At 41.0% G+C, this 24,603-nt stretch overlaps 1 protein-coding gene across 1 annotated transcript; it reads right to left on the reverse strand.

Moving 5' to 3' along the window:
- Positions 1-2,059: 2,059 nt before the first annotated feature.
- Positions 2,060-23,478, reverse strand: rgl3a (ral guanine nucleotide dissociation stimulator-like 3a). Its single transcript, XM_071537340.1, has 18 exons — positions 23,348-23,478; positions 22,089-22,381; positions 14,770-15,059; positions 12,760-12,804; positions 11,875-12,044; positions 11,197-11,345; positions 10,768-11,079; positions 10,460-10,563; positions 9,993-10,077; positions 8,756-8,830; positions 7,379-7,465; positions 7,221-7,253; positions 6,977-7,098; positions 6,727-6,822; positions 6,355-6,490; positions 5,465-5,731; positions 4,848-4,962; positions 2,060-4,701 (listed from the first exon to the last, which is right to left on the reverse strand). Exons 2-18 carry the CDS (start codon positions 22,293-22,295, stop codon positions 4,547-4,549), a joined length of 2,448 nt encoding a protein of 815 aa, XP_071393441.1. The 5' UTR covers positions 22,296-22,381; positions 23,348-23,478; the 3' UTR covers positions 2,060-4,546.
- Positions 23,479-24,603: the final 1,125 nt, after the last annotated feature.

The following is a 24,603-nucleotide window of genomic DNA, read 5'->3' on the forward strand; positions in this document are numbered from 1 at the left end:
GAAAGAGAAAGCGGAGAGTGTGTGAGAGGTGGAGAAGTGTGTGTGTTCATAGAAATATGGAGATGACAAAGTGCAGCAGCAGCAGAGGAAAGGCAAAGCGGGTCACAACCTCCCGCTACGACACACATCTGCCACTTTGAACTCTGACCTCCCAGGTTTTGTGTCCTTCATGAGGCCACAGAGGCGGGAGAATGGCCAGGTTGTTGTTTGACCCGTCTCTTGTTTTTCTAATCCATATTCTAATTTTTTGCTTTTCTGCAGAAGCCTATTACTTTGCTGCTGCAGCAACCTAATTGATGTGTTGCATCTTATCTTATCTTGTCTTACATTGGTCGAAACATGTAGGCCACTGCTGAAATGACTTCGAAATTGATTGGTTGATTGACTGATAAACCGATTGATTGTCTTTGAATGGAAAAGAATGACAATAGCGCTTAAGACACTAGGCTGAGGTCACTTAAGGACATTTTCTTGCAGTCTGGTACAAGATCTCTCCAATGGGTTCTGCTGGATTTCGCAACCTGCACATCTCAAAAGTCACATCTCATGCAAGAAAAGCTAAAGGAAGTTTAAGTTTAAATTCCTGACAGATAATTTGCAAATGTGTTAGTGTGATTCCCTTTGATGCATAACCTGGGTCAGAAATGACCTGGCTTAGTGTTCCTTTGATTTATTATCTTTGCAATCAATGAGGTTCGTAATTTAATATTCAAGGAATTCCTCCACTATTTTGTTTTTATGTCCACAAATTGTTGTTTGCATTTCTACTTTGCTCTTTTTGAGTAAAATGTGTTTTTGCATGATCACCCCAAGTTTCCATAACATGGGTCAAAAATAACCAGTGTATTAAATCTAATGCATTGCACCAGTCAAGGTAAGCTAACTGGGTGTTTCTTTGCTGTTTCTTTTAAATCAATGCATTTCATCATAAAATATCTTGTTGTTGATGTTCACAAATACTTATTTTATTACTTTTTGAGTAACAATAGCTTTTGCATTACAGCCCCAAATGACGCCCACACATTCTCTGTGGAATTTGATAGGGAGCTTTGATCTTCATCAATTTCCCCAGCAATTTTCTATGAGCAACACTTTATGGCATATTATGTAACAATTTCAGCACTTGACATAGCTAAGCTATATTTTACATTTGTGATTGATAATGTTACATAATATTTGAACATCCCTTATTATACAGTAGATGTAGGTGCTGACTGAGGACCAGATACCAGATCTAGTGATACTTAGACATAAATATTGCTCTCCTACTTTTCCTGATTCAGAGTCTGAAATCTCTGATGCTGCTGACCTGGATCATGCAGAGGGACAGGCTGGAGTTGTGGGCCTGAACGTCAAGCTCTGCTAGATGAACAGAGAGAGAGAGGACTCTTCTGATGAGCCTTCTGAAGAGGGAAGTCAGAATCAGTCTAATAGAGTTTAAAATGGTTTTATTGGAGGGTTTTATTTCATTGCTCAAATGCTCCAATTTCGAAGGGCGGAGAGCAGCAACAACAGAGCATAAACAAAGAGGAACTCAGGGCCTCTATTGGTTTGACACTCCTTGCTGGTGGAAAAACAGCTGGGACGTCTCTATGTGGGAGGTTTTTAAAATCCTTATATTATGGAAATGATTTAATTGCATGAAATGCGCTGTGAAGTTAAATAAGCATATTTCAAACATCAAAACATTCTTGTGTGATCCGAATTACAGTTCAAATAATTAGTTTTAACTAAATGAGTAACATAGTATGCCTTTATTAAAGGAAATCACACTGTTGTGAATACGGGTCATTTCTGACACAGGTTATGTATTATGGGGTTTGAATAGGTTATGTTGGCCGTTTGAATAGCCTACTAATTATTTTCCAAATATGTTTCAAGGGAAGGTATCTAAAATATTTCCTCTTCTAATAACATGAGTCACAGTGGTTGAAATAAACAGAATATTAGAAGCGTTTGTATGTGGCGCCATCTAGTGGTCGATGACAAACCCTGAGCATTACGGTTTAGTAAAATATAACTAATTACAGTGTGGACACGATGATAAATATTTGCAGTAAATTGGCTTTATTATTAGACATGTCATGATAATTACAAGTGACACTGAAAGGCAAGTGCTTAGATTAAAATTTAAAAATAAAGCATCTGTTGAAATAAAATATTAGCACATACACATGTAGGCTCACAATACAACATACATTATCTTGACAATTTCACTCCCAACTCACGTTTCAAACCCATAGAGTGAAAGAGAGAATGAAAGAGAGCAAACCAGTAATGCAGCAGACAGACAGACAGACGGGCTACTCGCTCATATCTCATGGCTGCCAAACCTTTGTCTTGTTACCAACCTTCCTCCTCACTCTCTGAACACCACATTAGCATTAAAGCTGCACCCAGTGATGCAAAGTCCCACACTTCTTCACCAGCAGTGTTTTTTATTTATTTATTTAAATATATTTCAAACAGGGGTGTGAACCACTGTGGGTGCTCGTGCATTATCAAAGGACTGAAAGGATCATAAAATTTGACTTGGATCTCCTTGAGGATGCTGTCTCACCTTCTCATCTATATTTCATCAATGCTTTTTCAAAAACACAAAATTCACTTTCTGATCATTCCTGAGAGCTGCCTTGTTTGTTTTGGGGATGATGTCATCACATCACTGAGACGATCTTCAATCTCACATTAAAGTCACATCCTGGGACTCTTCATATTCACATACAGGAGTCATTCTTCAGACTAATCTGGTTCACATCGTAACAGATATGGAGTGGAAACAGACTGTTTTACTTACACACTGAGCAAAGTCGCCCTGGACTGCAGTGATCAGCTTCCCCTCCCCAACCATAATCTTTGGGGTTAGAGGCAACAGCGACCCACCCCATATCAGCATCTGAGTGCCACTCTATTGTAAATTGCTAGCATAAATGTCGTAGTCCACTCATTACAAGCAAGGCCACTTTAAGACTCACGCATATACAAGTACGCATGCATGCACACTGTAGTCACATACGATATTTCCTTCATTTAACCACGAGAGCAGACAGAAGTGGCGGCACTCTTCCTTCAAATTGATACAAATATAAACCTCAAAGACTTGAGGACATAAGATAACATTGATACCGTCATTACCTGAGGTTATAGTACAAAAGGAACTAAAGGACATGTACGCTTAGTAACATTTAAGACTGAGAGGAGAATGGTGGGTCCATGAGTTGAACCCTTCAACCTACCATCCCGAAAAACAAACAAACAAAAAAAAAAAATATATATATATACTAAATATAATATAAACTAAGACACATTTACATTACACCACCATGGCACTCTAAAAGCTGAACATTGAAATGTATTAAATAATTAAAGATGATAAAATTACATTAAGTTAAGTTACATTAAGACATTAAAATTGTTAATTAGAAAACGACTGGATACTTAGGCTACTTTATCTATCTGTTATTATATTGCCAGTTCTAGCAGTGTTAACGAACCTGCTGCCACACAGAATCTCCACTTCAGGAACAACCTGCTTGAGTCCAAACAGTATTTGAAATATCATTAATGGGCGGCATTTGCAGATTTGGGGGGAATCCCGTTGCTTTTCAATGCTTTAAGCAAGATTGAACAAGAACAGCTCAATAACTTCAAAGATTTTACATTCGACCCAGATCTGCTTGGGAACGCCGTCTCACCGATTAACAGGAAACGTCCCTACTTAGTCAAACTGAACATCTTTCCTCTGCGGCCTGTCTCCAAGAAACACAGTGGATCCTGTTCACCATACAGACTGAAGGAAAGATGAAGACGTGTTGTTCCTCCGTCGAGTTATAGCCTGCATGACCATCTTCCTCGACCAGCATTAACAGGCTGGCTGTTCCTTATTAAAGTATTGTATTTACACAGCCATAGTGACAGTTTTGGTGCTGTAAGCGTCAGGTGTGGAGGACTTACAGTATGTTCAAGAATCCACAATAATATGACAGATGCAGGGCGAGAGACTGCAGCACTTGTGTACAGTATACATCAATAGTCCTAGAATATCACAGCTTATTTGCTTATGTTGGCAGAGAAGAAAGGTCACGGGTGTGATGTGGTTCGTTTATCCAAAGACGTTGATGAACGGGATAATAGAGAACAATGTGAAAATACAAAATTCGCTATTTCCTCCTCCATTTCTTCTTCTTAGCATTTCTCTTCTGTGTACTTGCACATTTCTCCATTATGCCGTCTTCTTGTATCACTCTTCAAACTGTCCGCAACTTTTCCTCTGAGACTTATTTCCTGGCTTAACGTCTTTCAACGCAGACTTCATGTATTCCATGACACTCTGGGTGAAACCTACTACCTCTTGATGAAAATGCCTAAAGTGTCTTTTCAGGCTCTAAGGTTACTTGGGAAATCTCTATGGCAGAACCACTTGTATCTGTTGCAGAGTGAGTAGATACACACCTGTAGATCTGCTAGTGGGCTATTGTTCCAGGTGAGCAGTTCCTCTGTATTCTCCTCGATGTAATTCTAACATTCAGACAGGATCAGTTTCTATTCACTTGGCATGGCGGCTCTTGGGTTGAGCCCCGGGGCTGGAAGCGGAGCCAAGATGTCTCCCTTGGCTCCTCCAGCGCTGGCGCAAGACAAAGTCGTAATTGGCCGAGGTGCACATGGCGTAGAATACATTGGCTTTGTCGGGGATCTGGAGCTCTGGGGCAGAAAGAGGAATGCTGATTAAAATGAAAAACCCAGCCACAGATACTCTTACACTGTTAGGTATCGTCAATCTGTGAGGCTCAAAGCATTCCAGGAGCTACTTTGTGATGAAGTGTTGTAATTTACTTTTGTTAATTCACCTTTTCCATTGTTGAGCACTTGGCTGAGGCTGAAGTCATGGCAGCTGACCGTCTCCATGTTGTGTTTCTCTAGAGCTCTCTGAATCACGTGGGGTGTGTGGTCTTGGCTGGTCAGCTGGGGAGCAGACAGAGGAGCAGGGGCGCACACAAAGTCAATACTTTATTTCTATATTCTCTGTATATTTCTAAACACGTTTTGGAGACACTTATTACTGGAGACATGTAACGTTCTATTAGGCTGATTTTTTAATTGTTCGACTCTCATTTCCCAGAGAAAGTCAACAGGCTCTTTTTCAACCTGTGACAGTTACAGTGAGTGTGTTTACATCTCAATATGAGCCTTATCCCAGCTAAGGTCTCAGTCAGGATATGGTGTTTACACAGAATGATCAGTGACCAGTTTTTCATATATACCTGTATACATTACTGGCACGTTATTTTGATACCTATGACTCCATGGAAACAGCACAAACGGAATATGGTGTATACATGAGCCAACTCATAAAACAGAATATTTGGATATCCAAAACAACGTCATTCAAGGCGTGGAGATTTTGAAGTGTAGAAGAAGTGTGAGTAGGTTACAAAAACTTCCATTTGACTTCCATTTTCCTTACCAGTATGCTTTTGTAGACATTACCGTTGTTGCCACACTCCACACTGACCCTGATGATGCAAGAGTCAGCAACCTGCTTGTTGTAGACGGGCAGCAAAGGCTGAGGAGAGCAGGTGGAAGACGACGACTCGGGGCTCATGACTAGGGAGGACGAGCTGAGGTCCGGATGCGAGGAGCTACAGGAGGAGGTGGAGAGACTGGGGGAGGAGGAGGACATGGAGGTCGAGGAGAAGTCCTCAGCTACGTTGTGAAGAGACCCGGAGAGAGACTGAGGGGAGAGCAGAGAGGGAAAGACAGAGGGACAAATCTGATTATCGTGCTCCAATTTCCAGCTAAGTTCCCTCCAGCAAATGGCAAACAGCTTGATAATGGCATATTTATACTGTCCGGGGTCTGAAAATAACACCCGGCAAGCAACAAATACGGATGAAATTTGTCTTTGGCGGATAAATCAATAAGCATCACCCACCACACTGGCCTGGAACTTTTCAAGATGATATTATTTAAATATTATTTAATATTATTTAGTTATTTACAGTCTTTGGTCTTTGTCTTTGTCTCACCACCATGCCCTCTCTCACCGTGAACAAATCAAAGCAAAACAATGGCTCTGTGTCAAACAGGCTGCTCACTGGCTGCCTGTTATGCTGCTCTACACAAAGCTGTAGCATCTAAACTTCTGTGCATCTGCTGTCAGGATAGGTAATTAGCCTGAAGTTGTTCAAATGACACACAGCAGGTGTGAGGTCACCAAAAACAAAAAATGAAGACTGTCTTTGTTGACTGTCACACACTTGATTCTGTATGTGTTAGGATGACATATTTCTAAGAAAAGTAAGTATACTAGCCCTTGGCAGATTTTTACATTTCGGACACTATCAGTGGCCATACCTTGAGTTTGAGTCTGAGGGGCGAGGGCTGTGGGGTCGACAGGTCCTCCATCTCCGAACTGCTGGAACCAGAGGAAGACACACTGATCTGGTCAGCATGCGTCTTCCTATTGGAGCTTTCACTAGCTGTTCGCAACCTGTGCACACAGGGAAGTTTCAACTGTTTGCCTTATCAGTGATTAGTGCCTGAAACCCATTCTTAGAAGGTTGGCATGAGAACCTACTTTCTATTTACAGGCAGTCATTGAAAATGATCACACCTTTTGTAAACTGTGATTATTAAGCTATCCAAGTTAATAAGGAAGAAGGATTTACATCACAGCAGTCATAACAAGTAGCTTGTGGTAAAATGTTAGCTTATAGGCAGACTTACGATGTGAGCTTTTTAGTGAGCAGACGATGGCTCCATGAGCAGGGTGAGCTGGGACAGGGGTCCACTGGGGGCTCCAGGTCACGGGACAGCTCATAACTAGAGGAGACAGAGACAAAAAAGGGTGGACTGAGACTTAGCTGATAACACTACAAAACTGGCTTAAAGAAAAAAAAAAGTCTTCCAATCTAGGTTCTTGTGTATCCCACTAGGTTGTTTTTATATTGTATTGTGGTGTCAGTGTGTGTCTCACCTCTCCTGGTCTGTCAGGAGTGTGTGTGCCTGCAGCCAGGCGGTGATGTGAGGGTTAACTGGAAGGCTGTACTGGGAACAGGAAGCCTGAAGCTGCCTGATCTGGGAAAGAATCTCAAACTCCTGGAATAGAAAAGGAATAAAAATAGAACAGAACAGTCAAGAACTCATAACTCTAAAATGGCTATGAAAGTTGAGGACATTGGTAGCCTTTCTTGAAGACACCACTAGGAGGCGACACCTACCCTTCTGCGCTTCTCAAAGTTGATGAGTCCACCCTTTGGAACGGGAGACAATAATTATTAGTGTTATATGGCATCGTAAACCTACTTAAGTGCCATAAAAGAACAAACAAATACAGTGGGTGGGGGTTGTGGGCCGTGCCGGTGCGATGTGTGCTCACCTCCACAGTGTCAGTGAGTGCCGTGTCCAGCATGGTGAGGACAGTCAGGTAGGTGCCCAGGTACGGCACAATGCCACTGGTGCAGCTCTGAGGGACAAACAGGAGGACACTAAATCATGCAACATGTTAATACTTGGCGCGCGCACACACACACACACACAAATACACACCATATTCATCATCATTGCTCACCCATTAAAACATTGCACTTGAACATCTGGCTCTAAGTTTTGTTCCATGCACACACCAGGGTTTCCCATATATTGATTATATTTTAAAAGTGCAATAATTAAGATTTTTACTATCCCAATGTACAAAATGACCATAATATATCTGTGGGGATATGATAGGGTTGTAGATCAATACCACTGACTCAGTGATTACAAGTGCTGAGATTTCTGGCTTTCAAAACTCACTTTCCGGCCTGTACTCTCATTCGTTTTTGGAATGAAAACTCCCCACCCATCCACCCACCTGCTCACATATGACTGCTCAATGATGGAGGACAGTGCTATGAGCGAGCGACTGGCATTGCAAGACATTTTTTATTAACAGCTGCCACCCAAGCAAATTTTTGTTTTTGAATGATTTCAGGTGCTGTGGTGCACTAAACTGGTGTATAAACCTGGTGCTTCTTGTCGATTGAGTTTAATGTCGCCAAACACTGAAAGCGTGTTAGTGAACTACAACAACCATAATTCATAGCACCCATGACGCAGTTTATGCCAACATGAACTGAACAGAGGCATGATTGAAATGCAGCCTACACAATATACTGAGGAAGTAACCTATTTGTAATCAGCTGTATGTCATACTTACTCCATAAATCTAGAGATAATCAGATGGCAGTGTAATTTAGTTAGCAAGTTAGCCAATACTAGCCTCTTTATCTTGTAGTTCAGGGAGTCAGAGACTTTAGTGTCTGAACAAAGACAAGATACTGAGCTGAGCACATGACTGAAAAACTGAATGGAGGAATTTTCTGCACACAGCTCCCCCTCACCATGCCTAAGTAAAACTGCCAACCTGTGGGAATTGTGGGTAATAATAACAGTCATGTGATTTCAAAGTGCGTAAGCTTTTCCATTGAATGAACAGATGAATGAAGAAGGGGGAACTGGAAATCTGAAGTCTATTTTAGTAGCACATATCAGCTTTAATGTTACCCTAGACTCCAGACTCTAGTTAAACTGCATGTGACATTTAGGGAAGTAGAACTGATGACCAAGCCAGTGAAAAACTTAGACCTCTGCTTTTCATTTTGCGTTGGCTGGCAGGCTGACGGATCCACGTTATTTTGGTGGTCGAACTTGACAATGAGGAAGCAAAGGTTATTTCTGACCGAATTACATTATTTTGTGTGGGAGGCAGTCTTACCATTTGTTTGGACACGGGGCAGAGTCTGGGTGATTTGGAGCCCAGGGTGCCATTGTCCTCTGGGTGACTCCCATCCTGCAGCAGATAAATACAAGAGTCCCATTAGCTTCGATATAAGAGGCCATAACACTAACACCATAAAATTCCTGGGGGTGAGTCCTGGGTGGTTCGATGACAACGTGCTTAAGACAGTTACATAACTGTTCTTCATATACTAGAGCACCTATTAGGATCGTGTTGTTGGGTGTGTGTGAGGGTGTCTCCCTGTTACAATCTGAGTGACACCTAATTAACATAACAGTCGATGTTCCTGTTCACATGTTCATACACATCACACCTACCTGGTTACAGGTTGTTGTGCCGGTTCTACCTACAGGTGTGCGTGTTTGTGTGTATTAGGGGAGTATTATATGCATTGAATAAAATTAGTAAGGACTCAAATTGCTCACCTGATAGTAGACGAGCCACCTCTATTTGTAGGTCTGTTTGTTTGTACTGGTCATGAACAATGGTGCTTTCATTACTTTATGGAAACTGGCCTGACCATGATAACAGCCATATCACTAAATAAACATTCATATCAATTGTTTTCGATGGGCCAACGGCTCTAGGGACAAAAAAAGGAAGAGTGGCGGGTAAACTGCAAAAACGAACACGCAAGGATTTGAGGGAGTTTAGTCCTGTAATTTTAGTTTAAAAATCATGAGACTGACATCAGATCAAAACAATTTTGATCTAATGGCAATTTGTAAGTGAATGATTGATTTTAAGGCAATTCCTGTTTCTGTTATTAGATTAGACCTCTATAAGGACCGGGCTCTGTGTGCGCTGCAAAAGTAAATGCAGTGTGCGCTCGTACACTAGGCAGTACGGTAGAAGTCACACAAGCATGAGCCAGCTTACGTTGGTGTGTGGTACATTCACATACCAGGAAGCAGCTCAGTGATTAAGTATTGTGGCTAAGTCAACGTATAAATTAAATAGTTTGTTCAGCGATTCTCTCAGTTACAACAACACTGTGCTACCACAGCACTTTGGTGTTAACAGGTGGAGTTTTTAAAGTCAACGTAGTTCATTCATCACTCCAATCATGCACCCCCCTCATCCCACCCCTCCACCGAAGCACTTAGAAGGCACCAGGACACTTGATGAAATAATTATCCATATTTTTCCTTCATAAATTATGCAGGACCATCAGTCCACACTATACTGGATGTGTCTTAATGTAGCTGGTTACCTCCTCCAGAATCTCTCTGCTGGTTAGCACACAGTTCTCATCAGGGAAGGTCTCACATAGGTGGTCAAAGCTGGCCATACACTCCCTGAAACAAAACATATCCAAGCTATTAGTTCTCATAGCTGTAGATTCAATATTCACCTTAGGCACGACTACATAATCTCTAAGAACCTGTAATGTGCTTCTCACAGCCTGCTTTTTGTGATTCAATGAGCCAGAAGTGAAATAATTTTGGGAAATCAATTTTATAAATGATTTTCTAAATCACTCCTTTATCCATTCTCTGAGCTGTTTTAAAAAGTCAATATTTGGCGAGTTACAAATCCCACTGCTATTTTTTCCTTTTATGCCCACAGAAATGTCTTGATGGTGCATTTGACATGATTCTGCTTTAACAGTTCTGAGTAAAATCAAATCAACATCACTGAGTTAAGGCCTAGCAGTGTCTTCTCTCATCTCCCTCTGACCTGCTGACAGCGGCCCAGGTCTTCTTGAGGCGATAGACGGCGTTGGACTGCAGGGCTGAAAGGATGGCTCTCAGAGAGGAGAAATTCTTCAGCTGTCTGCACTCCTACAGAGAGAACAGCATGCCAGGTCAAACTCAACAAGTATCACAAACACACATAGATGTCCTGATAGTTTTCCATAGAGGCTACAAGTCCCACACGCTATCAAAATCAAAGGTTACTTTTCATACAGGTTTGACAGAAGCTATGTCCATATGTGTCACTGACTTATAAACTATTTATGCAATTTTACTATATTTTTTCCTGACCTGTGCGATGGCTATCCACCTCTCGATGATGCACGCTCTGTGGGCGGGGCTAGTGTGTGAAGAGCAAGGTGAGCCTGGGGCAGTGGAGGGGTAGAGAAAGGAAGAGGGGGACATGGGGGAAGAGACAGGAGAGGAGGTGGCGGGGCTGGGCGTGGGCGGGCAGAGCAGTGAAGTGATGACACGGTTGGTGACAGCGTTGAACTGGGAGATGGTGGCTCGGACAGTGGGCGCCAGGTTGCGGTTTTCTTTCTTGTCGCGCTGGGACCAGACACAGCCGAGGCAGTGGAAGGGCACGACTCTGACAAACAGATCCTGCAGGAGGAAAGAGGGAGAGGTCATACGACTGAGAGAGGAGGAGTGGTCGAAAGAAACGTTTCAGAAAACATCGACCCCCAGAAACACAGAAATAATTTTTTTGTTGACACCTACAGCATCCAATCTGGTCAGCTGCTCTGCGACTTCCTTCACAGGAAAGTCCATAAAGATATATTTGGCCGTCTCTCCTCCTTCCTCCTGATCTCCGTGTTCCTCTTGCTGAGACTCACCATTCTGCTCTGATGCAGAGTGAATGATCGAATGATGAGTGATAAGTAAATAGAGATAGAGAATAAGAAAACATGCACACACTTAAATATGCACAAACACACACATAACACTGCTTTGTTCATAAAAGAACAAACAAGAGGCACTTGAGCTGCCTAATGTCCCGCCCTAATCATCATGATATATTAAACAACCAGCTAGTTAACACAATAATTAGCAAATATTTCTGTCAACACACTTGTATTCACATAACAAATGGGTGGTATTAATATGAACTCCATATCTTAAAGCATTAAGGAGTTACAGTAGTTTCAAGAAAATCTGTTTTTCTCTCATTAATTTATGCAGCAAGGTGCTCTAAAATCTAACCAGATCATCTACTCTACAGGCAGAACCTGTGGTGCAAGTATGAAATTTCTATCATGTATTGTGAATGTTTGTATGCACAGACAGAAATACCATGACACGCCACCATGATGACTTAATGTCCCACATACCAGGTACCATGGTGGCGGGACATAACAAACAAATTCATAAATAAACCTGTATCCCATTTCGCTGTACCTTGCTCCTGGAGCCTCTTGAGCAGGCTCTCTGCGATCTGGGCCAGGCGTCTGAAGCAGAGCCGGTGTCGCAGGTGGACACACAGCAGCCGGAGGGCCTGGTACTGAGGGGGCCTGTCAAAGTCCTTGCTGTATTCCTCCAGCCACAGCCGAATCACAGGGGGGAGGGTACTGAGGAGGATGGGTAGGGAGATTAATAAGCATTAATGAAAGTGGATGAGAAATCTGCTGTGTTTTTAAAACCTTTATTTATCCAGGTTGGTCCTGCTGAGATCAAGGACCTTGTTTACAAAGGGAGACCTGGCCAAGACAGCAGCAGCACAATTTGTTGCAGACATAAATAAAAACAATAAGAACATTTGATAATTGATAATTAATCTCAGGTAATAGTGAAAGGAAGAAAAGGAGACAGAGAGAAAGAGAGAAAGAAAGAGACAGAGAGAGAAAGAAAAACTGACTTTGGACTGATGGTAATAGGGCTGGGCAATAATTCAATATTATTGTTTATCGTCTTTCAGTGGAATCATATCGTGATGATATGAAGATATTTTCAATATCGTGACACACAATCATAGACAACAGTCTAAATTGATGATGACAAGCAAATTTTACTTAAAAACCTCTCATAAAATTAGGTATGGTAGGAATATTATTTGAATATTTCTGTTTTGTTTGACATCACACCTAACATTACCATTCGGTTCAATGAGATGAACATTCATTTGATTATTTAACATGATTTTGCATACATTAACCATATCGTGATATATATTGATATCGAGAAAAATCTTTATGATTATCATGATATTGATTTCAACCATTGCCCCAGCCCTAGATGGTAAAGCCAAATTAATTTGTATTAACTAAGGAATGACTGCACTCTCACCTCCTTGGGCAGACAGTGTTATCCAGGTTGGCGATTGAGTCATCTCTATGGAAAGGGAGAATGAAAAAAAAAAACTCATGAATGCTAAATTAAGAAGGTAACAACACATAGCGGGGCAGCAGGGCATCCTAGCAATGAGAGAGACCCTCCTGTAACAGGAAGGTCCCAGGGTCAAACCTCCCTGTACACAACTGTCCATCCTGCGGAAACGTCCTTGTACAAGACACTGAACCCCTACCAGCTGCAGGGACTGTGACCTTCCTATGGAGGGGTGCAGGCAAAAAGATAAACCTCTACCTCAGGGATCAATAGAGGATCATAAAAAAATTGTATATAGTACATAACTCTGAACCCTTCTGCCATGCTGTCTCATTTCTAAGGACCTGACCCCACTGAGGCTTAATTCACAGTCATTCTCTTTATAGCTGCAAAATGCTATACATAAGAACATAAGAAATTTAATCAAGGGGTTTTGCGCACAGTGATAAGTAGTCAATTGCATTTGAGTAATCAATCCAAGAATGTGAAGAAGGGGTTTGAAAAAACAAACTGTAGTTTGTTTATAGAGCACTTATCAAAAGAGTAACAGGTGCTTTACTAGATAATGACAGCATCAAAAACTTGTATCCTGTACAAAATCCTATAAGCCAAAGGAGTGAAAACACACTTCCCAGACTGTACTGAGGCTGACACCACTTTGAGCTCACAGGAAGCCTGTTGCCACCAGCACCACAGATATGAGGGTGTCTGTTTGACAACTAATATATCAAGTCTACAGCAGCAATGGCCATAGGTTCAAGCAGGCAGCCATTTGCAATACATTCAGCAACAGTGAGCTGTAAAGAACTAGGTACAACGAAAAAGAGAGACTAGGCAAATTTTATGGACTTGGATTTAAGCCTATACTTTATGGTTTTTCAATTATCTCTATTGGTAAATGAATTTAACTTTCATCCAAGTCTGCAGTGAGGGACAGATTGGTCAATAAAAAACAACGCTGGTTTCTATTGCCTGTTCTCTTCAGCTTGTGACTATAAGACTTGTCATAGAAACTTACCCAGAGTCAATAAAGGGTTGCTTATTGTATAGCTCAAGCTAAGTAAGAGACTCTGTGGCTGTTTAACAGCTGTCTCTCTTAGACATTGTTGTCGCATCTGTCATGTTGTAAAAACCGGTTAGGCATATGCTACTAATCACAATGCCACTTAAATATGCATGTGGTGACATGATTTTTGAAAGTGGGACATCCTGGAATATAAGACACTGACCCTGTAAGGCCGCACCACCTGCCAACCGTGACTGAATATATGCAGCAAATATCGCAGCCTTCAAATCTCTAGCTTGCTCCTGATAAGGCACGCTATTGTTGGAGATTTAGGCCAAGGACTCAGTTTAGTCTTCACATGATGACTGAAATCCTACAGTAACACTTCCCCTGCAGGGCAGATCTTTTTCAATATTTTTCTCAGCCAAATGGCAATAAAAAAATAATGTAACCACAGGGAAATGCGGCCCTAGAGCATCTTAAACCAACTCCTCAGCTTCATCATAATGAAATCTTTATCTTTTGTTTTATTTTTTAGCAAAGTTCCCAGCACTTTGCTACTCTTGAATCTCCATTTCTGAACTCTTCTGTCCACCGACCAAACCATGAATGCTGTGTTTAAGTCAGTTCATTCTTTAGTGATGACTTTGATACTTTTCATTAATTTATCCTAAGTCTGTGTAACTCAGCTGCTTGTTCAAATTATTGCTCCAACTTTTGGACTAGATTTTCAGGCACAGAATAAATAAAGCCAGTCTTGAACTAAACCATCTTTGAGCAGAGATTCTCCTCCAGGATAAATTGTAAGACTGACAAAACGGCTCATAACTTCATGTAGATCCCACTACAAGTCAAACAGCAGCTGGATCTTGATGTCTGGATTTGCAGCCGACTGAGCCCTCATGGTTTAGCAAACATATTTCTTAGCTCAACAAAAGCCTGATCTGAGTCTGGCCAAGTCTGACCTCTGAAACAGCAGTTCTATGAGGGTGCTGGTGGAGGTGAAGGCCCTGTAGGTGGAGAGGAAGATGCGGATGAAGTCGGGCTCCTGGTGCTCGTGGTCCAACAGGTGGGTGACCAGACGCTCCAGGGTGCCGGCCTTCAGTCTGCGCACCTTCACCGTGTGGTACTGGATGAAGCTGAAGGCCGTCTGGGGCTCGGCCGTGTCCAGGCCTGGCTGGACCGGCTCCCTGCGCAGCGTGATGCCAAACACGGCCCCGTCCTCCACCTCCTCCCCCCACTCCTGCACTGGGTCCTAAAGGGAAGACACAGACAGAAATATGGGACAGATATAAGACTTGAATGCAAGGTCATTCAGATACGGCAAAGACCAGATAGTCAGTGATAATGCCAACTCCAGCACGTGATACAGTCTTCTACCCTGCTCCTCACTTGATCATGTGGTAGATAAGACGGACCCAGCTGTCTGTCCAGTAGTTAACCTGTGATGTACCGGAGATCAAGGATGGCTATGGAGTTGGAGGCGTCTGTTGAACGAGGCACATGTGGATCCTCTGCTACAGCACAGAGCCTTAAAACAGCCTTAAGATTTTACTAAATAATACCACTATTTACCACTCAGTATGGGGCATTTCACAAGTCTACTTGTCACAGTGCCTAGTTCAAATAAAGTTGTTCTTTTTTTGTCATATTATCAAAGCGGTATTATGTCAAAAACATAATTTACTTGCCCATGTGCTAATGTATACACAGGTAATTAAACTAAAAGTTTTTTGTCTTTATAATTTTCCTTTTGAACTCTATAGAACAATTTGTAGGAATTGCAGAAAAAATGCTTGCAATGTCTTAGAGCATCATGATTTGAAGCTGGCTTGACAAATCAGACCCTTATTTACTTTCACTGATTTACTTCAGCCTCACACCATTCAGCTGACTGAATGGTGTGAGGCTTGAATGAAAAAAGGCTCAAAAGGGAACCTGAAAATAAGATATCAACAGCCTGGTAATGTTTATGGGTTGGAGACTTTAACAAGTTGAAAAGGTGTATGAAAAATGTTTTATTGAATATAATCTTAATCTGTTCAAATGCTTTAGGCACAGAAATGAGGCGACCATGTACAAAAAGGCTGTGTTTTTTTTTTTTATAAGAGTGACGTGAACATACACTAAAATTAAAGCAGTCTAAACATCAGTGGAGCTACTTATATACAGGCTGCATGTATGAAAGACTTAATTACATTCAACGCCTGACATACATGGAACAAATACCTCAAGACAAAAGAAATAAACATTCAAAGAGTGAGTCATTTCATTTAAAGGTCAAACACAACGTCAATTAACCTCATTCTTGAGAATCTGCCTGTAGCCCAGCCTTGAACTCTGACGCCGACAGACACCTGGTGATTAGACCGGCTGCTGCGGTGACAGCTTGATTGGCCGTCTCCAATTAAATGCTTTTGGACCCAAAGAAGCACCGTCCGGTACATTACACATTCAGAAATGCAGTAATGATTAGGCAATCAACCACAAAAATATTGTTGTATTGTTTTTCTAAATGATACAGATTTTCCTGAAGTCTTTTTACAATTTACAATTTCCCATTTGGCAGACGCTTTTATCCAAAGCAACGTACATATGAGATTTTAATGCAACACAAGCAAGGATCTAGTCTGGAGAGAACAACGAGAGTAAGTGCCATAAAGCTTTTTTCCCATAACTTTATATCTTGCCAGGATAACAGCACCAGTATTGTCCCCTCTTCATTAATGTTAGAAAACTGGATGTAAAGAAACAGTGAAAGTGGTCAAGAGAAGTCAGGATGCCTTGTCTTGATCTAAGCAGGTTTTAACACTCACTGGAACAACGTGAATGTAAGTTTAGTTGACGCGTTGGCATGATTGATTTTACCATCATCACCATGGCAACTCAAAGGGAGTGAGCACTGGGCATACAAAGCAAAACCTAATTAACTGGACACATTACTGTAAAAGTAATCCTTAGTGGGTTAATATCTCTTTGACACTGTCCATGTTACTGCCCATTTTATTGTATTGTCCCGGCACCTATTGCACACTCGGCCATCCTGGTGGTGGATCAGTCTTTGAATTAATAATAATAATAATAATAATAATAATAATAATAATAATAATAATAATAACCTTTATTTGTATAGCACCTTTCATACACAACATGCAGCTCAAAGTGCTTTACATCAATAGAAGGCAGATAAAAGACAGATAAAAAGATAAAATTCATATAAAAGAACAAGCAAAATGCAGTGCATTAAAAGAATCAAACCAAGTAAAATAGAAATAGAATAGAATAGAATAGAAATAGAAATAGAAATAGAAAGATGAATTGCCCAGTGCAAGGTGCCTTCCATTGTTTTTGCTAATAAGGCTTACTTGGGAGTTTTTCATTGTCTTCACTGAGGGTCTAGGTTTGGTGGTTCTGGTCAGGCTTTACTCAGTAGACCTGTTCTGTCTTTCCAACATGCTTTTCCATGCCCTGTGCTTTGTTTTGCTTCCTTGTGTTTTATTTTATTTGCATACTGTACTGCATCATTTTGTGTTGTGATTGTTCATCAGATATAGGCTTGTTCTCTGTAAAAGTCCTTTAAGACAGTGGTTCTCAACCAGTAGGTCGAGGCCGCCCAGGGGGTCGTGAGAAAATTTTGTGGGGTTGTGAGATGATTAATGGGATTGGAAAAACATATGTCTACTATACTGATTTATTATTCTGTGTATTTTTTCAGATTTTTCTCTAATTTTTGCATTGTTCTTGTGAATTCTGAATAGTTTTAAGCCTATAGGCCTCCAATAGTGAATCAAATGAAAGAAAAATCATTCTTTTGGTTGAACTGAACTGAACTAAACCTGTAATGGGGTTCACAAGTAGGCATCGCTATGTTTTAACGGATCACAAGCCAAAAAGGTTGAGAACCAGTGCTTTAAGACATGCTTTGTGATAAATAAATTTGACTTGGCTTAATGTAGCCTATATACAATGTCAATGAAACTACAAACAAGCCAGGCTGAGGAAAGGGGGAATTGCTGACAAAATGAAGCATGATGCTGACCTCTAGGAAAATTGTCTCCCTATTCTCAACAACTACAGAATAACCAGTGCCCAGCTGCTCCAGTGGTGCTGCTCTGCTCAGAGGGCAACAGTTCAACACTGTGATTGTACTGGTAGCACACAGTTGCCAATTTGTCTATATGTAATCAGCAGGCCATGATACAATGGGTATTACTTTGGTAGTCAGGAATACACATCATCATCACCATATTAAGTCTCCATATAAACAAAATTGGAAAGCAGCATCTAGCACAAACAGTTTAGAGTCAGGCTATTCTTTAAGCACCTGATATCATCATATGACAGCAACTCACAGAAAAACACCATCTATTGTTGCCTCCTCAGGTCCTCAGGTCACTGGTGGATCACTGAATGAACCTATTATCAATATGTTTGTCTCGGTGAACACCACACAAACACACACACGTATAAGCTAATAAGGAGGTGGTCTAGCAGAGCCAATGCAAAAGGCAAAAAAATAAATAACATGTTTTGAAGAACGGTTTTGTCAGAAACCAGGTGTTACCCTGACTATTCCACGCCATATAACTATTTAGAGCAGATTCATTACTATCCTTCAAAAACAAGACAGAAAGCAGGCTACCATTAATCGTCAAAACGAGCAACATAACCCCAAGTTAATAACCTACCATTGATAAGTGCCATTTTCTCATGTTTGCAGGTCCGACCAAATCAGATAGACATGTCCGTCCTGTCGGGGAACTTCTGCTAGCTTGTTCCAAGTGGAGCAGCTCAGTGACAGTTGCTTCGCTCCGTCCTCTGACAGTTCACTTCTACTTGAATTACATCCGCCAGCTTCATTTTACAGGTTGCATGTTACAGCAACGGAAGAAAAAAGATAAACAACCAGTTGATTTATTTCCAGATCTCACACGAGAGCAAGTGTGACAGCCGAGGAACCAGTTTCAGTGAGACGAGGGGGTAGGGAAAGGCACTGACCGGTGTTCGACTGGGCGGGGCTAATGGAATGTGACAGGTGTGGGCGGGGCCTGGAATCCCCTTGGAACCACTGACCAATGATGTGTGGATTTCAAAATTGTAATTGGAAAATTACTGGTACTGTTGATGTTGTTACGATTTAGTGGGCTTGCTGAAAGCTTGCCTATCAATGCTAACCCCACTATTTTAGCATGATTATTATTATTATTACCATGATGAGTGCCAACAGTATGCAGGTTTTTCATTCCAACCGGGGACTACACCAGCTCATTTTACTGATTAGTGACGTGTTTGGTGTAGTGTGGAATTCATAGTATTCCCATGATGTCACATGCATTTCCACATGCATTGCTTTACCATATAGGCCTACACAGCTCATTGGCTGTGGCTGTCATTTGATTATAATCACCTGTTAATTTATTACAATCATCTGTTATTATCCTACTAAGATGGCAGTGTGGTGATGTAAGAGAATATTATAAATATAATGTATTATTTAGGGATGCAACTAACGATTATTTTCATTGTCGATTATTTTCTCGATTAATCGATTAGTTGTTTGGTCTACAAAATGTCAGAAAATGGTAATTACTCAAACCGATTAATTGATTATCAAAATAGTTGGCGATTAATTTAATAGTTGACAACTAATCGATTAATCAATTAATCGTTGCTGCTCTATTATATATGTATGTGATGTAGTATATGATGTATATGTACTATGAATATGTTATGATGTATTTACAAGATGACACAGGGTATATAGTTATGTAGTATGGTACATGACATATATATATGATTTTGTATGTAAAACCCTTTGAGGCGCATGCTTGTGATAAAGGGCTACATAAATTGACTTGACTTAGTGAATTAGTTCCTCCTCTCTGGTTGAAGGTGTGTTAATCAGTGAAATCAGCTGAAGCAGTGTTTAGTTGGAATGAAAACCTGCAGACACTCCATGCCAAATGGGTGCCTGTCCCTGATCTAGAGACTCCGTTCCAACTTAACAATATTCACACAGACTTTAGGAGATGTGTGGATGTGTTCAACTTTTTGGTACACTTTATACTTTTTTTTTTTAAAAAGGTATTCAACCTTTAGTCTTATTTTTAGAAAGATAAGAAATGAATGGAGACAGTATACTGCCATTTGGTGGTTAAATTGTAAACACTTAAAAGATTAACTTTCCAATGAATTTAACTTCTCAGACTGAATCAAGCACACGTTAAGCTGCTTTCAACTAGCCGCCACATTTTCACAAGAAAATTTACTTTTCCAGTTTTAGAACACACCGAACTGTTGAAAAGCTACAAAGCGCTAGTGGTAATTTGACCAGTAGAAATATAATGCAAGATGCTATAGAAAAAGCTCTGTGAGCCAGAAATAAGATGACTTCAGACCGACATCAAATGCTCGGAAGAACATGGAGCAGATAGGTGACATTTCTTCCTGTCATCTTGCTGCCAATGCCTCTAAAGAATCCAGTCGGGGCAGTTTTTCTCAGCAGCTTCTCGCTTACTTATATGTTCCTACCCATGATGTCGGGTGTGGTGGGTAAATGACACATAAAACAAGTCTGATCTGTTCCTAAAATGTCACTTTGATTGGTCGACTTCAAGAAAACTCATACGATCAGGAAAAAGTAAGTATAAATTAAGAGTAACGATGAGTGGGTGGCACAACTGGCAGAAAAACAGCTGTTTGGTTACAAAATAAACAAATCAACTGTGTAGTAGCTTTTCAGCACTACTGAAATCATTACATTTAATCACATTCACGGAGATAAATGAACTCACTGGCAGCAACACATTATCATACCCCTTGCTGAGCAGATGGCATGTCTTTAACCAGGCTGTCCACTTCTCATTAGGCAGAGGACACCCATGAGTTTCAAAAGGAAGACTGAGCAATTTTGTTGAACTAATGAATCCGTCTCTGTCTTTCTTCCATGTTTACCCATGCCACTCTGTCTATCTATGTAAACGAAACAAAAGAACAGAGAGATAGCGCCAGAAAAGATGTCAATTAATACTGATTAGACACATGAATGGGTGATGAGGTGGCAGGCTAGCAAGGGAAAACACACACACACGCAACCGTGTGCATACACACATTTGAAGTTGTCTCATCAAAATTTCCCTGACTGCCATGTTGAAATGACACAGTTCAGCAGGAAAGGATCATACTCCAGGAGTGATATACACACTTCCTGGAGCGTCTCCTTCCCTCTGAGTGTCACAAATAGCTGCTGGTGTGTGACGTCTCAAGTGAAACTGTTCAGCAGAGTGGAAACAATAGCAGAAGTTTACAGAGAGCCATCTGACGTAAAATCACCAGAGTACTGAAGTACATGACAGCTGTTATACGACACACTAAACTCCCCTTCGTCACGGGTATCTGTATAATTACACCGGCAGTGAAATTACCCCCAATAATTCACTGCTCCATGGCTCTATACCAACTCATCAGAGGACACTTTTAAAGTTATAGTAAATTTAGGACAGAGAAAGTAAGTTAAAATCCACAGTTTCATTCCAAAATTAGACATCCACCATCTGAAAAAACACTACTACTATTCCAAAAGATTGACAGCACAAAATTGAAACAAATTATGGTCCTTTTTAAAAGATACTAAGAAACTTAAGGCTTTGTTTCAGAAAATGGGAACACTTTTATAAACTGAATCCTCCATATTTAAGCAACACTGAATCATGAAATTCGGTAATGATCTTTTTTATCCCCAAATGGACATAAAGCATTTTGGAAATGAACTCCTCACATGGATCCCCTAGATCATTATAAAACCAAAGTGCCCTGGGTGCCTAAATGTGTGTCACTTTCACTTTAGCTTTAGTTTTGAACACGCCAAAACTGTTAATTGCATATTCAGCAACTGCTGTTCCTAGTGTAAAAACTGGAACACATGGAAAACATGGAATACCTCAGAAACCTCCTTATCTCAATTTTTGCCATTTTATACCATAACTTACATCTGACATTGTCTCCCACGTTTAGAAAATGTCTCATGAGCCTGGGACTAGGTTTAAATATTGCCAGAGAACTGTAAAATACATCAGAAATACATGCAGTCACTCACTTAAGAGTTTCTAATGATAGTGAAGGTTTCAGGACACAAACAACAGCAACTACTACAGCAGTATAGGACATCGGAGCATCACTACTCGGGCCACCAAGGGTTTTTCAAATGCATCTCAACACTACAATCCCCTCTGATCTGCTGGTTTACCATGCTAACCAGGCATCGATCTGTTCTGCTCTGGCTCACCTCACATTGTCCATCAGTGTCCAGCAGGTGGAAGCTCCTCAGCCAGACGCCGGGCTCCATGTCCATGTGGACGTCCACACGGTGGCTGGGCCTCAGGCACAGCAGCCTCTTCATCCTGCCCACCCTGGACCTCAGGCCCCGGCATTCGCCTCCACCACCAGATCCGGATCCTCCTCCTCCTCCACAGAGAGTCAGAGTGGACCTCATCTCCCACCGCAGCTGCAGGGAGGCTTGGTGACAGGCTGTGGGGCCGCTCTCTCGTCAGACCGCCACCATGGCTGCCGCTGCTGCATCTGTGTCAGACAGGATGGTGTCAAAACGATAAGTGATGTGCCTCACAGAATCGTTTGCTCCTGAAAATAAGAATAATTCTGGGAAGATACCATTTTACCTTTGATCCAACCATCAAAGCAGTCTTCAGGTTTATAATATATGCCCTAAAGAACTTAGGCATTTAAACCTACTGGTTGAATTTAATGGATGAGGCTCAGAAACTGGGTCAGTGGTAGTTTAATTTTGATTTAAGCATTAAGAAATCATGATTACATTTACCATGGAAGGACAAAAATAAGACTGTACCTTAATGTTTCAGCATAACTCAATTCATTAGGACTTGCGTTAGCACGATGACATATGACCCGAATTCTGTGAATTCCCTTTGGAACAGGAAATGCACATAAAAACCCGACTCCTAACCTACTAAGGACACGTAAAACAGTCCTATAAAAAGCAGTTTTGGCTAAACTGACTTGAATGAATCCTTTCTTGAATCAAAACACCTTTGAGTAGTTGGCAACGATCATTAAAATCAGTGTTACCATGAAAGCATAACACAAAAAAAAGTACAAAAACTACAAAGTAGCCTATTCATTTGACAGTGCCAGTATGAGACGTCAAGTTTGTTTGTACAGCCCTTAATCAATGCTACAGTCTCAAAGGGCTTCACAACAACCACAATTATGAAAACAACAAATGAAAATATGAAGACCACAATGATGAGAGACTGAACTTTCTGGTCAGCGTTCCAAGTATCTCTAACATAGGTTTTATAGGCTAAACAATCAGGGCTATCACTCATTGACACATATATAAAATTCACATTAACAGTGACCTGAGTTCAAAGAATTGGAGTTGCTGACATAAGATTACTGATCATGTTTCTCTTACTGCATCCCCAAGGAAAATCTTTACAGCTCAGCATTCATTCGGCACTCAGAATACAGGCCATTATCCATAAACCTTTAAAATAGTCACTCAACTGTTCTCTTCTGGCTTCTCTTCAATCTGCATCTTGTAAATCCTCCTGAAGACCAGGTTAAAGGTGTTTTTCCCCCTAAGTAAAGACAGAATATTCCAGAGGACACGCAGTGACAGTGTGACTCTGATAGACAGACTCAGGCAGTCACTGAGGACTTGATTGTTCTTTGTGGGTGGATGATGCTCGGTGTGTGCACGCGTGTGTGTGTGTGTGTGTTGGAATGTCCTCCTCCCAGTTTGGTTTGCCTCTATTGTGCAATACACAATCATGCCCCATTTGATTACATTTCAGATCCCATCATTCCACTTCACTACTCCCCTCATTAGGATAAAGCATGCAAACTCTCTGTCCTCATTTCCCTCTTTGGCCCGGCAAAATATATACTGCAGCATGTCTGTGAATGGTTTGTCTCTGCAAAATCGTGTATAGCAATGACGACAAAAGTAATGTTTTGCTCTGGATTCGCGCTATTTCAGCTGCACAAGTGTACAAACGGGCTAATTTGATTTCGACTGATTGATGCTACTGAAGAGTTTCCTGGTGAAATGTTCAAGGCTAAAGGAAACGGCAAATGTTTCTTACCTGCTGTTCAGACTAGGTGAGCGTATCAAACGTGTAAAAGCGTGAGAATTACATGATTTAAAACCTGCGCTGACAGCTGCTGAGTCATGTTTAATTTCAATCTCTGGTGGCAGTGGAGGAGGAAGTGGAGGAAGCGCAGTGTGACAGATTCAAACTTGGCATCAGGAAGCGCATACGTCCATCTCTTCTCTCTGATTGGTCAATCGCCTAAACGTAAAATCTGTTCTTACTAAAATATGTCAGGATTAGAGCGATATATCGGTGGTTTGCCGATATATTGGCCAGTCAATGTCATCCACTAATATGATGTAGGTCTGTTAAATTTCTTTGCACATTTGATTTATTCATTTAAAGGTTCAGTTATGTTTATTGTAAATTAATTCTTCATTTTAAGGCTTAATGTATCCCAGAGTCATTGATTAGGAGTTATCTGCTAACCCACCTATCATGGGTTTCAGTGGCGAGTTTATCCTATGATGGTCTAAATGCTGTTTCAGAGACTTCTCCCATCCTAACAATGACAATTATGGGGGAAACATTGACTGAATACTTTTTTGGAATGAAACTGGTCAAATTAAAAATGTCTTCATTCTAAATACTATATGGAGCCTATGTGTCAGTATTGGCCTTGAAAACCACACAGTGGTGGAAGAAGTACTGAGATCTTTTACTTAA

This window comes from Centroberyx affinis, unplaced genomic scaffold (assembly GCF_046629955.1).
Source record: "Centroberyx affinis isolate AG114_WGS23_722 - 3 ecotype Tasmania unplaced genomic scaffold, CSIRO-AGI_Caff_v1 ptg003019l_1, whole genome shotgun sequence".
NCBI classification, from domain to species: Eukaryota; Metazoa; Chordata; class Actinopteri; order Beryciformes; family Berycidae; genus Centroberyx; species Centroberyx affinis.

Excerpts from the sequence above, each read along its gene's own strand:
- rgl3a (XM_071537340.1), bottom strand. The coding sequence starts at position 22,295 with ATGAGGTCCACTCTGACTCTCTGTGGAGGAGGAGGAGGATCCGGATCT. Across the intron at positions 12,045-12,759 it reads AACACTGTCTGCCCAAGGAG|TACCCTCCCCCCTGTGATTC; the intron begins GTGAGAGTGCAG and ends CATCCTCCTCAG. Across the intron at positions 8,831-9,992 it reads GCAGAGAGATTCTGGAGGAG|GATGGGAGTCACCCAGAGGA; the intron begins GTAACCAGCTAC and ends TATCTGCTGCAG.